Source organism: Monomorium pharaonis, chromosome 3 (assembly GCF_013373865.1).
Source record: "Monomorium pharaonis isolate MP-MQ-018 chromosome 3, ASM1337386v2, whole genome shotgun sequence".
Classification (NCBI taxonomy): Eukaryota; Metazoa; Arthropoda; class Insecta; order Hymenoptera; family Formicidae; genus Monomorium; species Monomorium pharaonis.
In genome coordinates, this window is record NC_050469.1 from 11,697,790 (window position 1) to 11,714,665 (window position 16,876).

Genomic DNA, 16,876 nt, shown 5'->3' on the forward strand with positions numbered 1-16,876 from the left:
CTAAAAAATTAACAAATATTTATCGATTAATTTAGAATTTGTAATTGGAATTTAAATTGGAATTTTGTTTAGAAGTTAAACAACGTTCCTTATCGATAAAAAAATTCAATAAATGATGGAAATTAGAATTCAGTGAAAAATTAAAATATTTCTTCATCATAAAATGATACTTGTTTATCGCGACGCTGTTTCTTCGGTAATTTTAGTATACGCGTAATCGATAACAACCACAAGCACTGCAAGTTTCCGAACTAAATTTACGTTCGCAACTTCGACTGATTCCGGAGACTAGGATAATAGCTCTTTGTGGAACGACAAGAAATTACTCCATTCAGCGACATTAACCTCCTATGTCGACGCACATATTAGCAGTAAATTTGATAACACCTACATGAATTTCCTTAATTACCGATAGCCTTTGATATTAAACAGTGATATATCAAATATGCTTTAAAATAAACGCCCACCTCTTGACGTGTTGATTCGCACATCCCACATTACAATTTATAATAGACAGAATGTAAAGTTAAAATGTAAAACACAGTTTCTATCTCTTGCTAGAGAGAAGGAAAGAGAGAGAGAGAGAGAGAGAGAGAGAGAGAGAGAGAGAAAGAGAGAGAATCGTCGCATTGAAAGTCAGAATATGTTTTAAAATCGCAATATTTTCACGTCTAATTTAAGTAATTTTGCGAGTATTTTCCGTTCATTTGACTTCATGGTAGCAAACGATATGACATAAAATAATATGACGCAATACACACATAAAATGTGCATAAAACTAGAATATAAAACTAAGATTGCAATTACATAAACAAAACAAGTAAACAATTAAACATCTGTGTGATCAAGAAACGGGTTTTTCATGTATGACTGATAATTATTACTGATAATTATTATTGATTTACAGACTATTTAGACGTAAGTACGTGCATAACTCGTAAATGTAACTAAACAAGAAATATGAGCCAACCAGAAGGTTACTTAGCATGCAATTCCGTACATATTCTTTTTCTATCGTAGAAAGTATAACAAGATATTATTACAACCGGATTATCAAATATCCGACGTTATCAGGATTTTAAAATCACTTACACTAGAGATTCAATCGCGTAGATACCGAGATACACGGTATCAATCAATAACTCGAAATGTTGCCAATAATTAAGTGATGGCACTCAAACCGAGTTCAAAAAAAATTCTACATGACGTGAATTATAACACGCGAATTATATTATGATATAACGTATAATCGTGCGAAGTAATTTTAATGCAGTTCAAAAAATAGATCAACAAATTCAAAATGTAAAAATTCGTGAGCATATTTGTATATAGAGCACTTCACTCTACTGAAATATATTTTATTCTTATTAGAATAAGTTATTAAAAAATCTATTATTTATTACGAAACTTTTGTGTAGAATTCTCATTGTAAACGTTCATTTAATCAGAAAGATTAATTCCCTAAAGTGACTCTTTTAAGAATTGGCGAGAATAGAATAAAATTTAAAATCGAAGAAAAGTCAGATTTAGATCAATTTTCTCAAGTTTTTTAAAAAGGTAAATTTATCCACTGTCACACCCTTCGATTCAATGATATCGGAATTCGTTCCCCCGCCGTGATATATCGACCCTCCGTTAATTTTTCATCGAGAAACCGACATGGTCTCTCGAAATCTCGTCTGACTCTCCGCCGTTTAATCTTTTCGCGATGATTTTCCCAAGAAAAGCCCGTTTCGATCTGATTGTCCGCGATTGACGACTGTTGCGAGAGGGCTGCGTATCTCCCGATTTATAAACCGGGATGCGGCAGTGCGGGGATATCCTCGTCAATCCGATACCTTTGATGTAACCGTTACACCCCCGACCCCCCTGGAGGCTTCGAGCGGATTCGCTGCAACTCCCCGTCCTCCCTAATAGACTGTTTATCTCGTAAGCTCAGATTTAGATTCGGATTAGGGTCTATTATGCGAACTTCCCTACAAGAGCGTGTGTGTACGTGCCAGACAGGGGAGTAGTTGTTTAAAGCGAGAAACTAAGCAGTGCTTCACTTACTTTCCCCTCTTTTTCCGTAATAAAAGGAAGGATAATTGAGATTTTTATGCTTCTAATTTTATACGGATTATATTGAATAACAATACAATCACATGCGTGTTTATATTAAATAACTCTAGCCAGCATTTATTTATCAGTATATTCTCTATAAAAAAATTCTATCTATGTTATTGAGACAAGCACCACCAACTACATCTCCACAGTAAGACATCTTGTTAGAGGCTATTTTTCTATAGCCCACAAAAGATGTTTGTCTCTAAAACCGATAAAACGCGCTTGAGGCTATGTACAAATATGATCGCAAGAGATTCGCGAGAGTATCTCAAATGATCCTGGTTAAAGCGGTGCCGAATTTATACTCACCCTATTACCATCTGTAACGAATGTTATTATTAATATAAATTTTCTATAATGTTTAAAAACTCAGAAAGATCTCTAAAACATTTTTAATACTTTACATAAATAAAAATTCAGTTAATATAATTTTAATTTCAAATTATAAACCGAGAAAAGATAAAACGGAAAAAGGTAATCGAAAGTAAAAATAATAATAATGTTTACAAACAAACATTTTTTAATATTCATCGATTAATAATAATTTGCAGTTTATTGTACATTTCTTAAACTTTTCCTTTTAAACATTCGTAAAATTTAGTTTCTTATTGCAACTATAAGGCAATTAAGAAATACTAACTTTGCATTCTTCAACTCTATAATAAGAAAAGTAAGTTTTTCTTAAAAAGGAGTAAACCTCGTTTTCAAATTATTATGCTTCTATGCCTTCAACTCAATAATTGTTCAAGTCGACGTACTTCAGCTTCATCAGCATTGAAAAGTACTTTCAAAGAAGAACAAGAAACAAAGTACTTTATATTACACCAACCTTTATTTTTCTTTATTTCTTTCGAGCATTATATACATAGTATATTCTCTCTCTCTCTCTCTCTCTCTCTCTCTCTCTCTCTCTCTCTCTCTCTCTCTCTCTCTCTCTCTCTCTCGCATATAAATATACATTTTGTAATTAAATACTAAAATTTTTAGATATGACATAAAAATAATCAATTACTCAACATATGCAATTGACGTCAAAAATATGTCATAATAAGCGTCAATATCAGTCTTCGTTCAAAAACCAATAAAATATCGCATCTCTCTCTTTTTCTCTCTTCCCACGTATTACGGGGGCGTCTTTTCATTCCCCAACGCATCCGGGGATCTGTGCACTACTGATACACCCGTTATAACCCGTGGGTGGTTACTCGAGCAGTCGATATTCAATCAAATAAATCCCCCTAACAAACTGGAGAGTCACGGATAGCATCGAGAAACAATTCGAGAAGGGAAGGGGGAGTAAAGCGCGGCGGTAAATCGGTGAGAGAGAAAGAGAGGGACAAGGAGGGGCAAAATGAAGGACAAAAATAGAGAAAGGAAGAAGGGAACTAGCCAGACGAAAAAGAAACGAATGAGCACGAAGGGGGCATTAGGTATCGCGCAGATTCCGGTCCCGAGCTGAGGCTGTATATTATTTTAGCGCCTTATCAGGTCTGCATCACCCCTCGTCGTACGGGGCGTCGTCCCCCACATCGCGATCGCCCCCTATCGCGAGGACGTACGTCCTTTCGGAAATTGAGACATCAGGTCTCGTTAGGCGATGCAATAGCATCGTCCCTTGCGGCTATTCCACCGGTTGACTGTAGCGAAGGCGTGTGACGATATAGTTTATAGCTTCTGTAACGCGATGCACGCATGTGATCATTCCTCAAGGGCTGGTAATACTATAACACAGTGCTAGTAATAGTAATAGCGTTCATTGATAACTTAGGGCTGACTCTCTAGAGAGAAACAGTCCGCGTACATAAAATATACATATTGAACAAATTATGGACAAGTGATAAAAATAATAATGCAGAAAAAGGAACAAGAAAAAGAATTCACAAAAATACTTATATTAAGAAATTAAAATAAAAAGGAAAGAGAGAAATAAAATATAAAATCGAAAGCTCTAAAGAGCAAAATCATAGAATTGACAGAGTATAAATAGATGAATCATAAATGAGTACGTCATTTCGTATAAAATTAATAAATCTTTATAACCTGTTACACTTTTATAATTTTATATTATAAATTATTTCACACATTGTTTAATACATAGAACTATAAGGTTTTTTCACGATTAGAGAAACAAAGAGAGAAAGAAAGAAAATGTTGTTCGATTAAAAAATGTAAGATAAATATCTTTTAGTAAGATTTTAAAAAGAATACAAATTATTCGATTTAAAATTATTATTTTCTAATTTTTTTAAATATCCATGCCTACGTATTTTTTCTTTCATCTTTAATGCTTTTAATATATTTTTTTAATATGTCGACGCATTAACAGTTTATTAACAATATTTTCTCCTAAAATATATCTTTAAAAAATTCTTCATATATCTCTTACTGCATATAATATTTTTACGAATTACATTGAAAAAAAGATCCAGATCAACGTTCAACAAGAGTAAAATTCTAAAGGCACAGTCTTTGTGTAAACATGTATCATCTTGCTTAGCAAGATCGAAACGTATCCTTTTACGAGCGTTCTATAGAATCCCAATTTCAAGGATTTGAAGGACAAGCAATTGCCAAGAAAACTGATCAGGAGAGAAAGAGGAAAAAAAGCGGCGCGAGAAAGATAGCAAGTTGAAACCAGAGTTAAAAAAAGGCCTCCTATTCGTGAGATCGTTGGACTTTAAGTAGGTGATAAATTAAACGGGAGTCTTCTGCGTCCTCGTCTCTGTAATACCTTTATATCTTTAGCCGCCAGATTTAATGGAGCTTTTTTAACCGAAACTTTTTTACTACCCCCCGGATAAGCTCTTGTTAAATATGTTCTGCTAGGCTAAAGTCTAATTACGTGGGTTTTAAGCTTAAAAATTCAGTTTTAGCATAGGGATATTTGAAGAGAGTATAATAAATAGATTGACTCATAAAATTTCGTCTGCAAATACAATGTTCGTGAAATTCAATGAGAAACGAACGATAAAACTACAGGAAAAAAGATTAATTGCAATTAGTTGCAATCAGAATCTGTACGTGATAGCTAAATTTTAACTGTATGCAAATATTACATTTTTTTATCTCTCAAAAATATAAAAAAATGAAATAAAGAGTTGATAGCGACTTTTTAATGTATGAGTCTATCAACAGAAACAATAAAAAAAATGATTAACGCTAAAATAGTTCGTTTCATTCCAAGTAACATTATTTTATAAAAATTATCGAACACTTTTAAACAGAAAGTTATTATGTAAGAATTTTTTTACATTTTATCAGTTTTTATATCATATATATTTTCTGTGTTAAATAAAACAGATTTTTCTTCTGAACTGACAAACAATTATTGAAACAATTATTGAAATAATTATATTCTTCTCCGAGACTTGCATAAATATCCATAATCTCTAATGATGGTTAGACGGAGCCCTCCAGGTATACTATAATATTAATAACTGCGTGTAACTCATCCTACTGTAGTATGAATGACGAAACTTTCCCGGCGACAGAAGGACCAGTGGGCGGTCCTCTGGAATACCTGGAACTTTCGTAAGCTGCCGTCCAATCGGCGTGTTGGAAAGTGAGAGAGGTAGCTAGAGAGAACAGAGAGGATATAACGAGGGATGTGGAAAGAGTAACAAGAGGGGAGGAAACAGAGAGCTTTCACACTGGTCAAAAATGATAACTTTGCTAGAATTCGCAACTGTAGTTAGATGTACGCGACGTTAACTTCGTTTACTTTACTGCATTGTTTCTTTTTTTTTTTTATTGTAAATTTCTCCTTCAGTTACTTTCACATCTGTGATTTGCGCATTCTCTCTGCCTTTTTGAGCCAACGACCTTTCTTGTCGATTGATTCCGATTACGGGTTCCGATTCGATATCTCTCGAAGAAGAGTGATATCGTACAGAAGGAAAAAGCAGTTTCACGCCAAAGTCACGTCAGATATGATAACACTGTTATTTTCTGTTTTATTAATAATTTTGTGAAAACAAATTTCTCCTTGTGATACAAAAAAAAAGATAGTGCAGTTGATGTTTCACGTCAAAAAGAACAATTTCTGGTGTTTATTTTGTACAAAGCCGCGAGCAATTTTTTTGTTCATGTACATATATACTGAATGTTTCCAATTTTAGACGTCAGAGAAAAAAAACATCTCTGCTTGTCGAATAAAGGTAATATACGAATACATGATAAAATAGAATACTAATAACGGTATTTATACAGATATTGCAAAAAATGACTTGAGTTTCTCTTTTTCGTTCGCGTTGTTACAGATTATTTTCCCAACGAAGCTACATTCAAATTCATACTTCGCTCTTTTTTTACGTCATCGGAAAAATAAATATTTTCTACGAAATTGTAATAAAAATAAACTCCGAAGCCATTTGTTCTTTTTAAATTTACGCTGCTGTTTACCGTCGAAAACCCACGGAAATCCATTTATGTCAGCCAATTTCGATTTATCCATTTTCGATCGAGCTGTCATTGATATCCAGAATGTAGCATGAACGTGTGTGCGTCAGTGCATCACTATGTATTCGATAGGATCCGATACATTCGGCATACATCAGCATCAGCTGGAATGTACACCCACGAGGACGAGTCGACGCGTAGGTGATGCCAAAATGGCGCACGAGACATTTAATGCCCTTCGACCTTCCGTCGAAGAAGATTACACGTGTACTCTGGTGTGTACTTGACTTTGAAGTTACTGACGTAAAATCCAGATTAAACAAAATTCAGTTCGTTAAACTGCCTCAAAACCATTAAAAATGAAATTCTCATCAAGTATTTACGTACACGTAAATCTATTCATTGTACAGTGACGGTAATGAAAAATAAGTAATAAAAATCATATAAACGAATAAAATGTGAGTATTAATATCGTAAGTTTAGACAATTGATAAGATAATGCGCAGAAGTTAACAAATACAATGGTTGATCACGGCGCGAATATCAAGTGCGCGTTATTGTATTGAAAGAAACCATTATCACAATTCTCTTATATTTTTTGAACGTAGAAATGATTGGATACGCGAATTACGATAAGTATAAACAAAAATTTGTGCTCTCCGTCTTCTCTCTCTCTCTCTCTCTCTCTCTCTCTCTCTCTCTCTCTCTCTCTCAATCTTTTTTTTCATGGAATTATTTTAACATTCTTTCTTGAAAAGAACTACGTTTTTCGTTCCAAATATAAACGCTTAAGGTGATATTTAAATACATTGAGAAGTAATACGGTGAAAATATATTTTTCATATCTCTTCTAACATGAGACAAAATAATATAAATTGATAAATTGAGAATCAATATTGTTCAAGCGATGTACCATGTAAAATGTGGAATTCCAGACAAGTTTATAATTCCTCTCCTAATAATGTGAGCCTTTTCCAAACTGAATCTAATAAATTTAGTTGTTAAACGATTTCGAAAAGTGTCTAATCAAAACCATCGCACGAGAAGACCGTCTTCAGGGATCGAAAGGCTCCGACCTTCGAAGGCAAACTCTTAGCCCTCGACCTCGACACCTCACCGGTCATCGAGGCCGTGGGGTTGATCCCTCTACTTTCAAAATGGCGGCGGCACGAGATACGGAATATCGCGACATGGACAGAACTGGAGGAAGAGAGAAAGAAAGAGAGAGAGAGAGAGACAAAGGGCAAGGGGAGGACATGCCAGACAGTTCCGAAAGAGCGAGAAGGGTGATGAGGACGATGTGGAGCGAGTTGAAAAAAGGGACGAAAGCGTCGCATCATTTCCAGAAATGAACTGGTGGATAGACAGAGCGACAGCGAAACAAATGGTACAACGAAGAGCCACAGTTACGAAAGAACGAGGAAGAGACGCAGAAACGCGAGAAGAAAGGGTTGCACGATGAAAGAGAGAGCTGACGAGGATGGGTGATATCCGCGGGGTGGCAAGCGTGGAGAAAGAGAAAGGAAATGAGAGAGAGCGAGAGAGAGAGAGAGAGAGAGAGAGAGAGAGAGAGAGAGAGAGAGAGAGAGAGAGAGAGAGAGAGAGAGAGAGAGAGAGAGAGAGAGAGGGAGAGAGATATCCTCGACTACCAGCCAGTCAGCCAGCCCCGGCCAACATCGACCGGGTATTGTCGCGTCTGCGCTTGCGTCACTGTTATCCAGGACTATCAACCTTGCCTCAATTCCTGATCGTCCGTTTTCCGTGTCCCCGTTCGTACTTGTGTGTGCGCGCGTGTGTGCCGGGGCTACGTGTATACACGCGCGTGCACACGCGCGTGCCTACGTGCGCGCCACGGACACGCGATGCCCGCGCGACTCGCGCGCGATATCATCCTCCGCAGTGAGCGAGGCGTCGCGCGTCGCGCGCCGGCCGATCGAGCGGCCGATCAAATCGATGAACGCGTAGGTTTCTCGCATTCGCGGATAGTCATTTTCTGCATGATCAATGAGACTCCAAATATGTGAAAACTGACGCGCGTATCGGCAAAAGGGTCGTTGCCTGGCTGCACTATTTAGCAGCAACGTTAATAACGTTTACCTACGGCGATTTTGTTGCTGACTTGCCGTTAGCGGCCAAAGTAAACGTAACATTTACTACTTATTATATTTTAGTAATGGCTTTTTAAACAACCTTTTAATAAACTAAACTTGAGATGAACCCTCTTACATAATCTTGTAAGAAGAAAAATATGTTTTACGAACAAAATATCTTAATTTTTACTCTGAAATAATTATATTATTCCTTCTAACGCTATAATACGTGCTAATGGAAGTTTTCAAAAATTTTCTATATTTTCCGTCAGAGATTATTGAAATAACTTGAAATTTTCCAACAAATGAGAAAAAAAAATAAAAATAACTATAAATTTATTAAGTGTACATCTTAATCATGTTCACGCATAGAGTATACTTTATACATTATAATTAATATAACTTTTCATCTTTAAGTAATGACGTTAACGGTTTTTAGATTAAAGATAAATGTGACAGTATAAATATAAATAATTTAAAACTTAAAAAAATAATAATTAATTTAATTATGTATTATTCTGTTCTATACATATATTTTCAATTACACAATTAGTATAGGTATATAGTAATCAGAAATCGCAAATACGTGCCTTAGCGGTTTAGTTAATTTGTCTATAGATTTGTACATCGACATCGTACACGAAACCGCATGCCGATTGCTACTGTATCACCCATCAGTGACAAGTCGTTTGCCGATTTGTCAAGATTATTGATGGTCCTATCGATGGATAAATGCTTTACGTCCGACTGCACTCGTCGTACGAGTTATTGTTGCTTCAGCAAAATTAGTCCCACGAAAATATTCCAGTTAAGCAAAGATAATTGTACATATACAAATATCGAAAGAAAAATGTAAGTTGCAAGAATATAAATAAAAATAGAAATGTAATGTGAAATTTGTTAGTATATATACAAAGGCCTTGTAGTTTAGCCTTTCTATTGGAAAGATATTAAAATATTGTGTAAATGCAATTTCTCTTTATAATTTATATCAGTTAACGGAATATATGAAGAAATATGTCTATAAAAATCAAACAAGTCCATTTTTTTTATCTTAATTATGGCGCCAAATCATTCTTTATTGGTAGCGTTACATCACAAATAATTTTATTATTCTTACAAGACTCAATAATTTCAAGGGCCCATTTTTTAAAATAAATTTACAAAATATTACTCGAAATCTAAAACAAAGTTTTATACTTTATATGTTCGGAGAAAAATTATCATATTTGCACAATGAACAATTTAAAAATAAGGTTTTCTAAAAATTTAATTTTTTGTATTAATTTTTGCAGGAAACTCTATCTATATAATATTCACACAATTTATTTGTTCATAATTTATTAAAAAAGGCTCTTAATCCATTGATATACTACATGTATTGATATATTATATTACTAAAAAATAAAAATGCAATATTAAAAAAAATAGTCATGTGTCACATCGTGTAAAGAGTGATGAGAAAATATTTCAAATGTTATACGTCCGAACTAAAATCTCCTGCAAGATCCTTCCCCCAAATACTCCGCGCAAGAAGGCAGAAACCCCATGTCCAATATGAAATCGATTATTAACGTCGACTTCGTCGAAGAACCGAGATCCACCAGCGGCATGGAACGGCTTTCGAGGTTATACGACGTGCTCGGAAAGCTTTCGCAGCGCCAATACAATGAATGATGTCAATATAGGGAAAAAACGTTTCAAAGCTTTTACGCACGCCGCCATGAACTTATCAATGTCGCTTTTATGTTCTACATTGTTGACGGAATCGCAAAATCGCCCACACATGTCACTAAATTCGATTATCCTGCTGAAATGACTGACGGGTTACAGAGTTTCGACCAAAAACGATTTCGTCATGGTATATTTGCAAGTATTTATTCCGATATGAGATGAAAAAACAACGATAAAACGATGTGATGTATTAATGTACATTAATAATGCATTTTATAAATAATAAATTGTACCAGCGCGCAACGAAAAATGCGCGGCGTTATTTATTACCGCTTCTGTTTCCCGGCTCCATTAACGCTCATTTCGAATCAATTTAGTCAAGTCAATGTAAAATAATTAGATTATAAATATAACAAAAAAATAATAGTAGGTACACAAAGTAGCAACGTATTCATTAATAATTTCTAATGGTAGCAAATTTATTTCAGCATCTCTTTGCAGTTTTCAGAGAAACACTTTTAATATAAAAAGTATAATATTAATTGAAGAATGATCCTCTTAACAAGTAGATTTAAAATAATAAAAGAAAACTAAATGCTAAAGGCTTTAATAAATATACTAATGTTAAAAAGGTGTACGTAAACGCAGCATAATCTTATGTTCTACGAAAACGTGATTCTTTTGTACGTTCTCTTTTGGGCTCTTTAGAAATCCATTCTAAGCGGTTATTAAATGACGCTCTCGTGCAGGGTTGGATCGTCCACTTGGTGCCAGAAGCAATCGTACTCTGTCACCCCACTCCGAAAACTATGAGGCGTTTAATTAACTCCGGGGAGGCCAGGAAAGAGAGACCGTAGAATTCACATGCAAATGTTCTGTGACACGATTGCGGAACAACCATTTCTTTTTCCAACTGAAACTCGGCTACCAAAACGACCACCGACTTTTGACACTTCGTCCCAACTAATTGTAAGTTTCACACGGAAATATCGTCATTTTAACAAAGAAAACAAAATTCACGTAAAAAGTATTCAATATAAAAAGAACACGTAAAAAGTATTTAAAAAGGACGCTATATACGTATCTTTCTTCGAAGCGTATTGTCACCTCAAAAATAGCGTTCAGAAAAATAAAATATTCCAATGAGAAGACGCCAAGAAAAAGTGAAAAGAAACTAATTATTATAGTTATATATGAAAGAATGCTCGTTAGAAATGCTAATGTTATTATAACATCGTAAAAATAACGATTACGACGAGACCGATAATGTAAAGTAATTTCGAATCATCATGATGATGTAACGCAAATATCCGCAACGCATCATTGGTAGAGAACGTAAAAAAAAGTTTCACTTCTACATGGCCTGTCGTTAGTGTAATCGGATGCGCGAATGAGTCACCATGCCGCAAGAAAATGATGGACGCGATCGCGCAATCGCGAGTAGTCAAGTCACGCATAGATCAGCCAGAAAGTAAAGAATGCTGTAATCGACAGACTAATAATACCTGAGAAAGTTGGCCGACATTAACGCGATTGCACGTTAATCTCGCATTAAAATCATTACAGTTTTTTTACTTTTCTTTTGCCGACATACAGAATGCTCACAAAAATTGTAGATTCTATTAAAATTATTAACATGTAGATTTTATTACTTCATAGCAACAGACGATTAAAAATGCATCATTAATTATTAAAACTGTCTACAATTTAATGGTTTGTATTGTATATGTTTAGTTTTTTGTTTTATTTATTGTTTTGTTAACTCGAAAATTTCTTGTGTAAGAATATACAGTATTGCAATAAAAGCTGATTATGTAAAACTAATGGTTTCTATATAAAGAGTGCAAACATGATATATTATTATGTTATATAGAAATATGTCTGTATATTAAAAAAAAATACAATTGTAATAAAAGTAATGTCAAAATATATCTTAAATTTTGCACATACTTAAATGTTATGATTAGTTAACTTTAGTGTAACTTTAATTTTTCAGATATTATCGTTCATTGTTACGTGCAAAGTATAAAAAAATTCGCGCACCCGGAAATTAAAGATGACACATCGCACGTCGCTTAATTTACATTCTCGTCGGGCAATGCGATTATATCTTAAATTATTATACATCGGGTGTTCAACATTTTTCCAATAAATGGCATTTATAAGCGAAAGAAGTGGTGCACCTTCACTCTGAAATCGATCGATGGTATTCCACTCACGCGTTTACGATGCGAAACGTAAGAAGGCGATTAATCGCGAGTAAGAGTCTTCGAATCGGGGGAGAGAAAGAGAAATAAAACACCATGAAACGTAAGGACGAAGGACACAGAAAACGGAACGACGGCAAGCCGATCACCGGCTTTGACGATTCGAGTTCCCTCGCGAAAGGCGAACCGCGCCGTTGCTGGTGATAAGATCGCAATGAGATGATGAGAAATTGTTTTTACCCGCACTCTCGCACTGTCCCCGCGTACGATACACACAAGATCTGCACTTCCGAAGGATAAACGGAGGAGAAAAAAAAAATTACTAAATCCTACCTGATTCAATGGTTGAATCCATTGAGCAGCGGTTTGATATCGCCGAGGGATATCTCTGTTCTTTTGAAAGCAAGCCCGGGATTTGAAGGAAGAAGGATACGTTGGCGAAGGAGCAAGTCTTTGAAAGAGGAAGCGGAAGGAGATCCCGAGTGCCAACGGGAAGAGAGGGATGGACGAAAGAAGGAGCGAGAAGAGGGCTTACTCTGACAATACATCCGCTCTCCGGGGGTGCAACGCGAGGGAGTGCTGACTGACAGACAGCTCCTGTCTACTAGATATCCGAGCAAAACCTACACCTCTCTCCTACATGCTGTATAGTATCAGCCATCCTGTTGGGAGAGATCTACCACCTCTTCTATAAATCACAAAAGGGAAAGCACGCGCTTCTAAAAGTCGGAACTCTTAGAAACGTTTCAATAAATGTGCATTATAAGATTTCCTTTTGTGATCGCCCATAATCAAGGAATATCCTGTTTGATCAGAAACGTTTCGCGTCTCTCTACACAATGTACTATATACAGTACCGTCATTCGGGGTTGCAGGATATCCGACAAAATACCCAGGGAAAGTTTTTTAACGTAGTGACGTAGCACGAGAGCGACTATCGCCGATAGACAATTGCTCGCCTCCTTGTAACAAGAACGCTCGTTTCTGCTGCTTAATAAAGCAACTCTCTCCTTTTACGACGCGATATAGGTACAGGAATCCTACCGCCGTAAAAATCTTTCCCCCGAGTCGAGAAACTCTCCCCCACCTGGGTTACGTTCGTCGATCGGTGGGGCAGCCATAAACGAGAGCGATTTATATCAAACCTTTGGACGATGACTCGCGGCGATCGTAATGGGACACCCGGTAGAATGGACCGTAGGCGGCGGACAGCGCGTTTTGCGGTGACAGAGCGTGTCTGATGGAGGGTTGTCACGGTGCGGGAGCACCCCTCAGACTTCGATATTAAAGCCCTCCTCTAATATAAGAGCAAAAGCTCCGCTCTCTCTACCGTCGATATGCTCGCCTCAAATCTTTTTCCCTTCCTAAAGGCAGTGATATCGCGCTTGTGTGTCGTTATATTCATACGCGTAAGCCCGATAAAAGGGGAGAAGGGAAAACTAAAGGGTAGTCTCGGTTAAAACTCGCGTGCGCGCGAGATTTTTTTTAAGCACCGACCCTCAGCGAAAGAGCGAAATCTATTTAAGAGAATATATCTTCTGCCTTCTAATTTGTGTATCTCTTGATGAGTGGAGATGGAAAAGAACTGAGCTGGATTAGTTCGAGAGTGAACATATATCGCGCAAAACATAAAAGAAAGGAGCTACGGGTTTTCCTGTAGAGGCACAAAATATTTAAAAAAATAGAAGGAAAAAGAAAAGAAAATCATCATCCACTTAGAAAATATCATGAATAAAATTATCTCTAAATTATTATAAGAGTCACACATGCGCGCATGTCATAAAGTCCAGGTTTTGTTCTAAGCTGCACCGAGTGTTACGAAGAAATTGCAATATTTTTTTGTCAGCATGTTATCTTATGTATATTGCATGTTTATTCATATGCACACGCGCGAAGAGGATACCAGAAAGATAAAAAGATGTCGAATCGCACGCGTGTTTAGACCAGCATGTAGTCATCCAAATGGAAAAGCAGGAGAAAGGCGAGAAAAGGCTTACCCACCCACTCACACGCACGTGCACGCGTACGAGGCCCCTAGAACTCGCCTTCCGTATTCATCTCGTACGCACCATTGACCTCGAATGCGCGTCCGATAGAGCCTTGCCTGAACCTCCTCAAAAATCAAGTTATCTCTATTCTCTGCGCATCCATGATGTTTGGAATAAAACGCGCTGTGTCGTGCGATATATCAGAAAGCCTAACAAGAAAACGCATCTTGCGCGTCTCACGCACTTAAATTCTCCGAGAAATACTAGAAACTTGCGCGCGAATGTCGAAAATAGAAATTCATATCGTTGACGACAATAAAACGCCTCGTATAATCGACAACTTGTGAACAGAATGTGCAAATTATTGATCACGTTACTATCAAGCAAAATGTTCGAAGCGCTCAAAGAGATATTCGATTATCTATGCTATTTCGGTACAATATGTAAATGATGCTTTATTAATTGAAATTATGGAAATGAGAAGAGTTTAAATTGTCACTTAGACTTTTTGTTTCATTAAAATAATGTTATAGAAACATCAAAAGCGATAGCTATAATTTACTCACTGTAAATCTTCTGCACCAAACGCTCAGCCATCTAATGTCTCGTATACGTTTTCCTCCGGGTAACCTCAGGATAATGTCTGTGTAGTTGTATGCTTCCAATACTCGTGGATCACTGTTGAATAGAAAAAAGGGGATAAAAGTAGTAACATAAGAAGATTTAAATTATATTGCCATAATTAAAACAATTAAATTAAAAAACAAGCTTTGGAAAACTATAAATTTATGAATTAAAACTCAATAAAAACTATGCTTCTATTTCTGAAGTTCAAGTTTCGCTTCTACAGACATTTACATATCGCTCTATTTATACCATACTATAATTAAGAAAATATTAATATCTAGAGTGTATTTCTCACACTTTTATACCACGTTATTTTGTTATTCAGTTATTTAAGTTTCCAGAAGCTAGATAAACTTATCTCGTTTATTATAACGACTAGATACGACTGATTTTAAACACCTCTTGGTATCATCGGCGAATCTGCGTGCCGTGCGAACGATCAAGCGAGCAGAGCCGAGGGGGGAAATGGACGAAGGCGGGTTGTGCATGCGGTCAGACATGTAGAAGACTAAAAAGAAGGGCGCGGGTGGGAAGTGGCATGAGTGATGCAGGGCGAACGCGCGGCAGTCCGTAACCAAGGGATGAAATGAAATTCAAAGAGCCCGTTGTGCGCGCAGCCATATATGCGGAAAGGGGTGGCGACGCGGGGGTGGTGAAAAACAGAAGGAAGGCCGAACGAGTGAGTCGCGTTCTGCGCGGGAGAGTGCAGTTAATAAAACGGGAATTATACGCCAATCTCGTTCGGATTTCATCTGCGCGAGCACTTTATTACGTTTCTACTCGGCTGCTTTCCACTTGCTTTAGTACACGTTCGAAAAATCGCGTGCAACGAGCATCATTTTGATACAAAACGTTCTATACACCCGCAGCCTCACCTTTCCGCATTAAACGTGACAGTCAGATTATCAATCTCACATTAATTTGCTCGTTTATCGTTATATATGTAACATAAGCAAGATTAAATAGCCAAATTAATTCACATTAATTATGTGTGCTATTTTTTAATTTACAAATTCTATTTGTATTGTAATTTTTTTAATATAATTAATCGGTTTTTTTTTTTCAAGAAAAAAATGTTTTTCTTACATACAATATAATATTATAAATATAAAAATAATGTTTAACATAAAACGGCCTAGTGAATTTACATATCAATTATGTGCCGTTTTCGATCGTTCGAGTTATAAATTTGTAAAGAAATACACGTTTTATTCTTTCTCTCACATACAATATAGTATTATAGTATTATAAAAATAGAAATAAAAGATGTCAATTACCTGCCCTTATCAGTTTCGGGATATGGTACAATGTAACCATCAGGATTGGGTTGACTGGTATTTCCAACCCAAAAATAAGCATCTGGACCGGTGCCGTCGTAACAAAAGCCTTTTATGAATATCGTTGCATCGTCAACAGCATAAACTTTACCTTTGATGCCGTGCGCGTATTCTTGTAAGGATCCGATATATTTACCATAATAATTGGGTCCGTTTCTGGCGTAAACTAAAAGCAGAAATAACATCATGGTTATTAAATAATTCCTCTTTCTCGGATACAATTAAAACGCACATACACACACGTACATCATCATTGAATTTTGTATTTAAAAATAATATATATTTTTCACATTTATAAATCAGAATCCTTTGTTATTTATAAAATACATTTGTAAAACTAAAATATATATGTAGCTAGTGTTTCAACAATGCTCACTAAAAATGAGAAGAATTTGTATAATTTACAAATAACCTGACAGTTCGCGAGAAAGGCAAATCGTAATTTTCAT

General features: G+C 36.0%; 1 protein-coding gene and 1 long non-coding RNA gene across 7 annotated transcripts in view; one reads left to right on the forward strand and one right to left on the reverse strand.

The window, feature by feature from the left end:
* The window catches only part of LOC105840171 (protein Skeletor, isoforms B/C), a 70,784-nt gene that overhangs the window by 14,062 nt on the left and 39,846 nt on the right, over positions 1-16,876 (reverse strand). For all 6 annotated transcript variants that reach the window (XM_036284408.1, XM_028189097.2, XM_036284407.1 and 3 more), the window contains 2 exons: positions 16,368-16,593; positions 15,030-15,141 (listed from right to left, as the gene is read on the reverse strand). In XM_036284408.1, coding sequence (XP_036140301.1) covers positions 15,030-15,141; positions 16,368-16,593 — 338 coding nt within the window. The remainder of the gene's footprint in view (positions 1-15,029; positions 15,142-16,367; positions 16,594-16,876) is intronic.
* On the forward strand, positions 8,087-14,109 carry LOC118644806. Its single transcript, XR_004962580.1, has 2 exons — positions 8,087-8,641; positions 9,213-14,109. It is a non-coding gene; the product is annotated as an uncharacterized LOC118644806 (long non-coding RNA).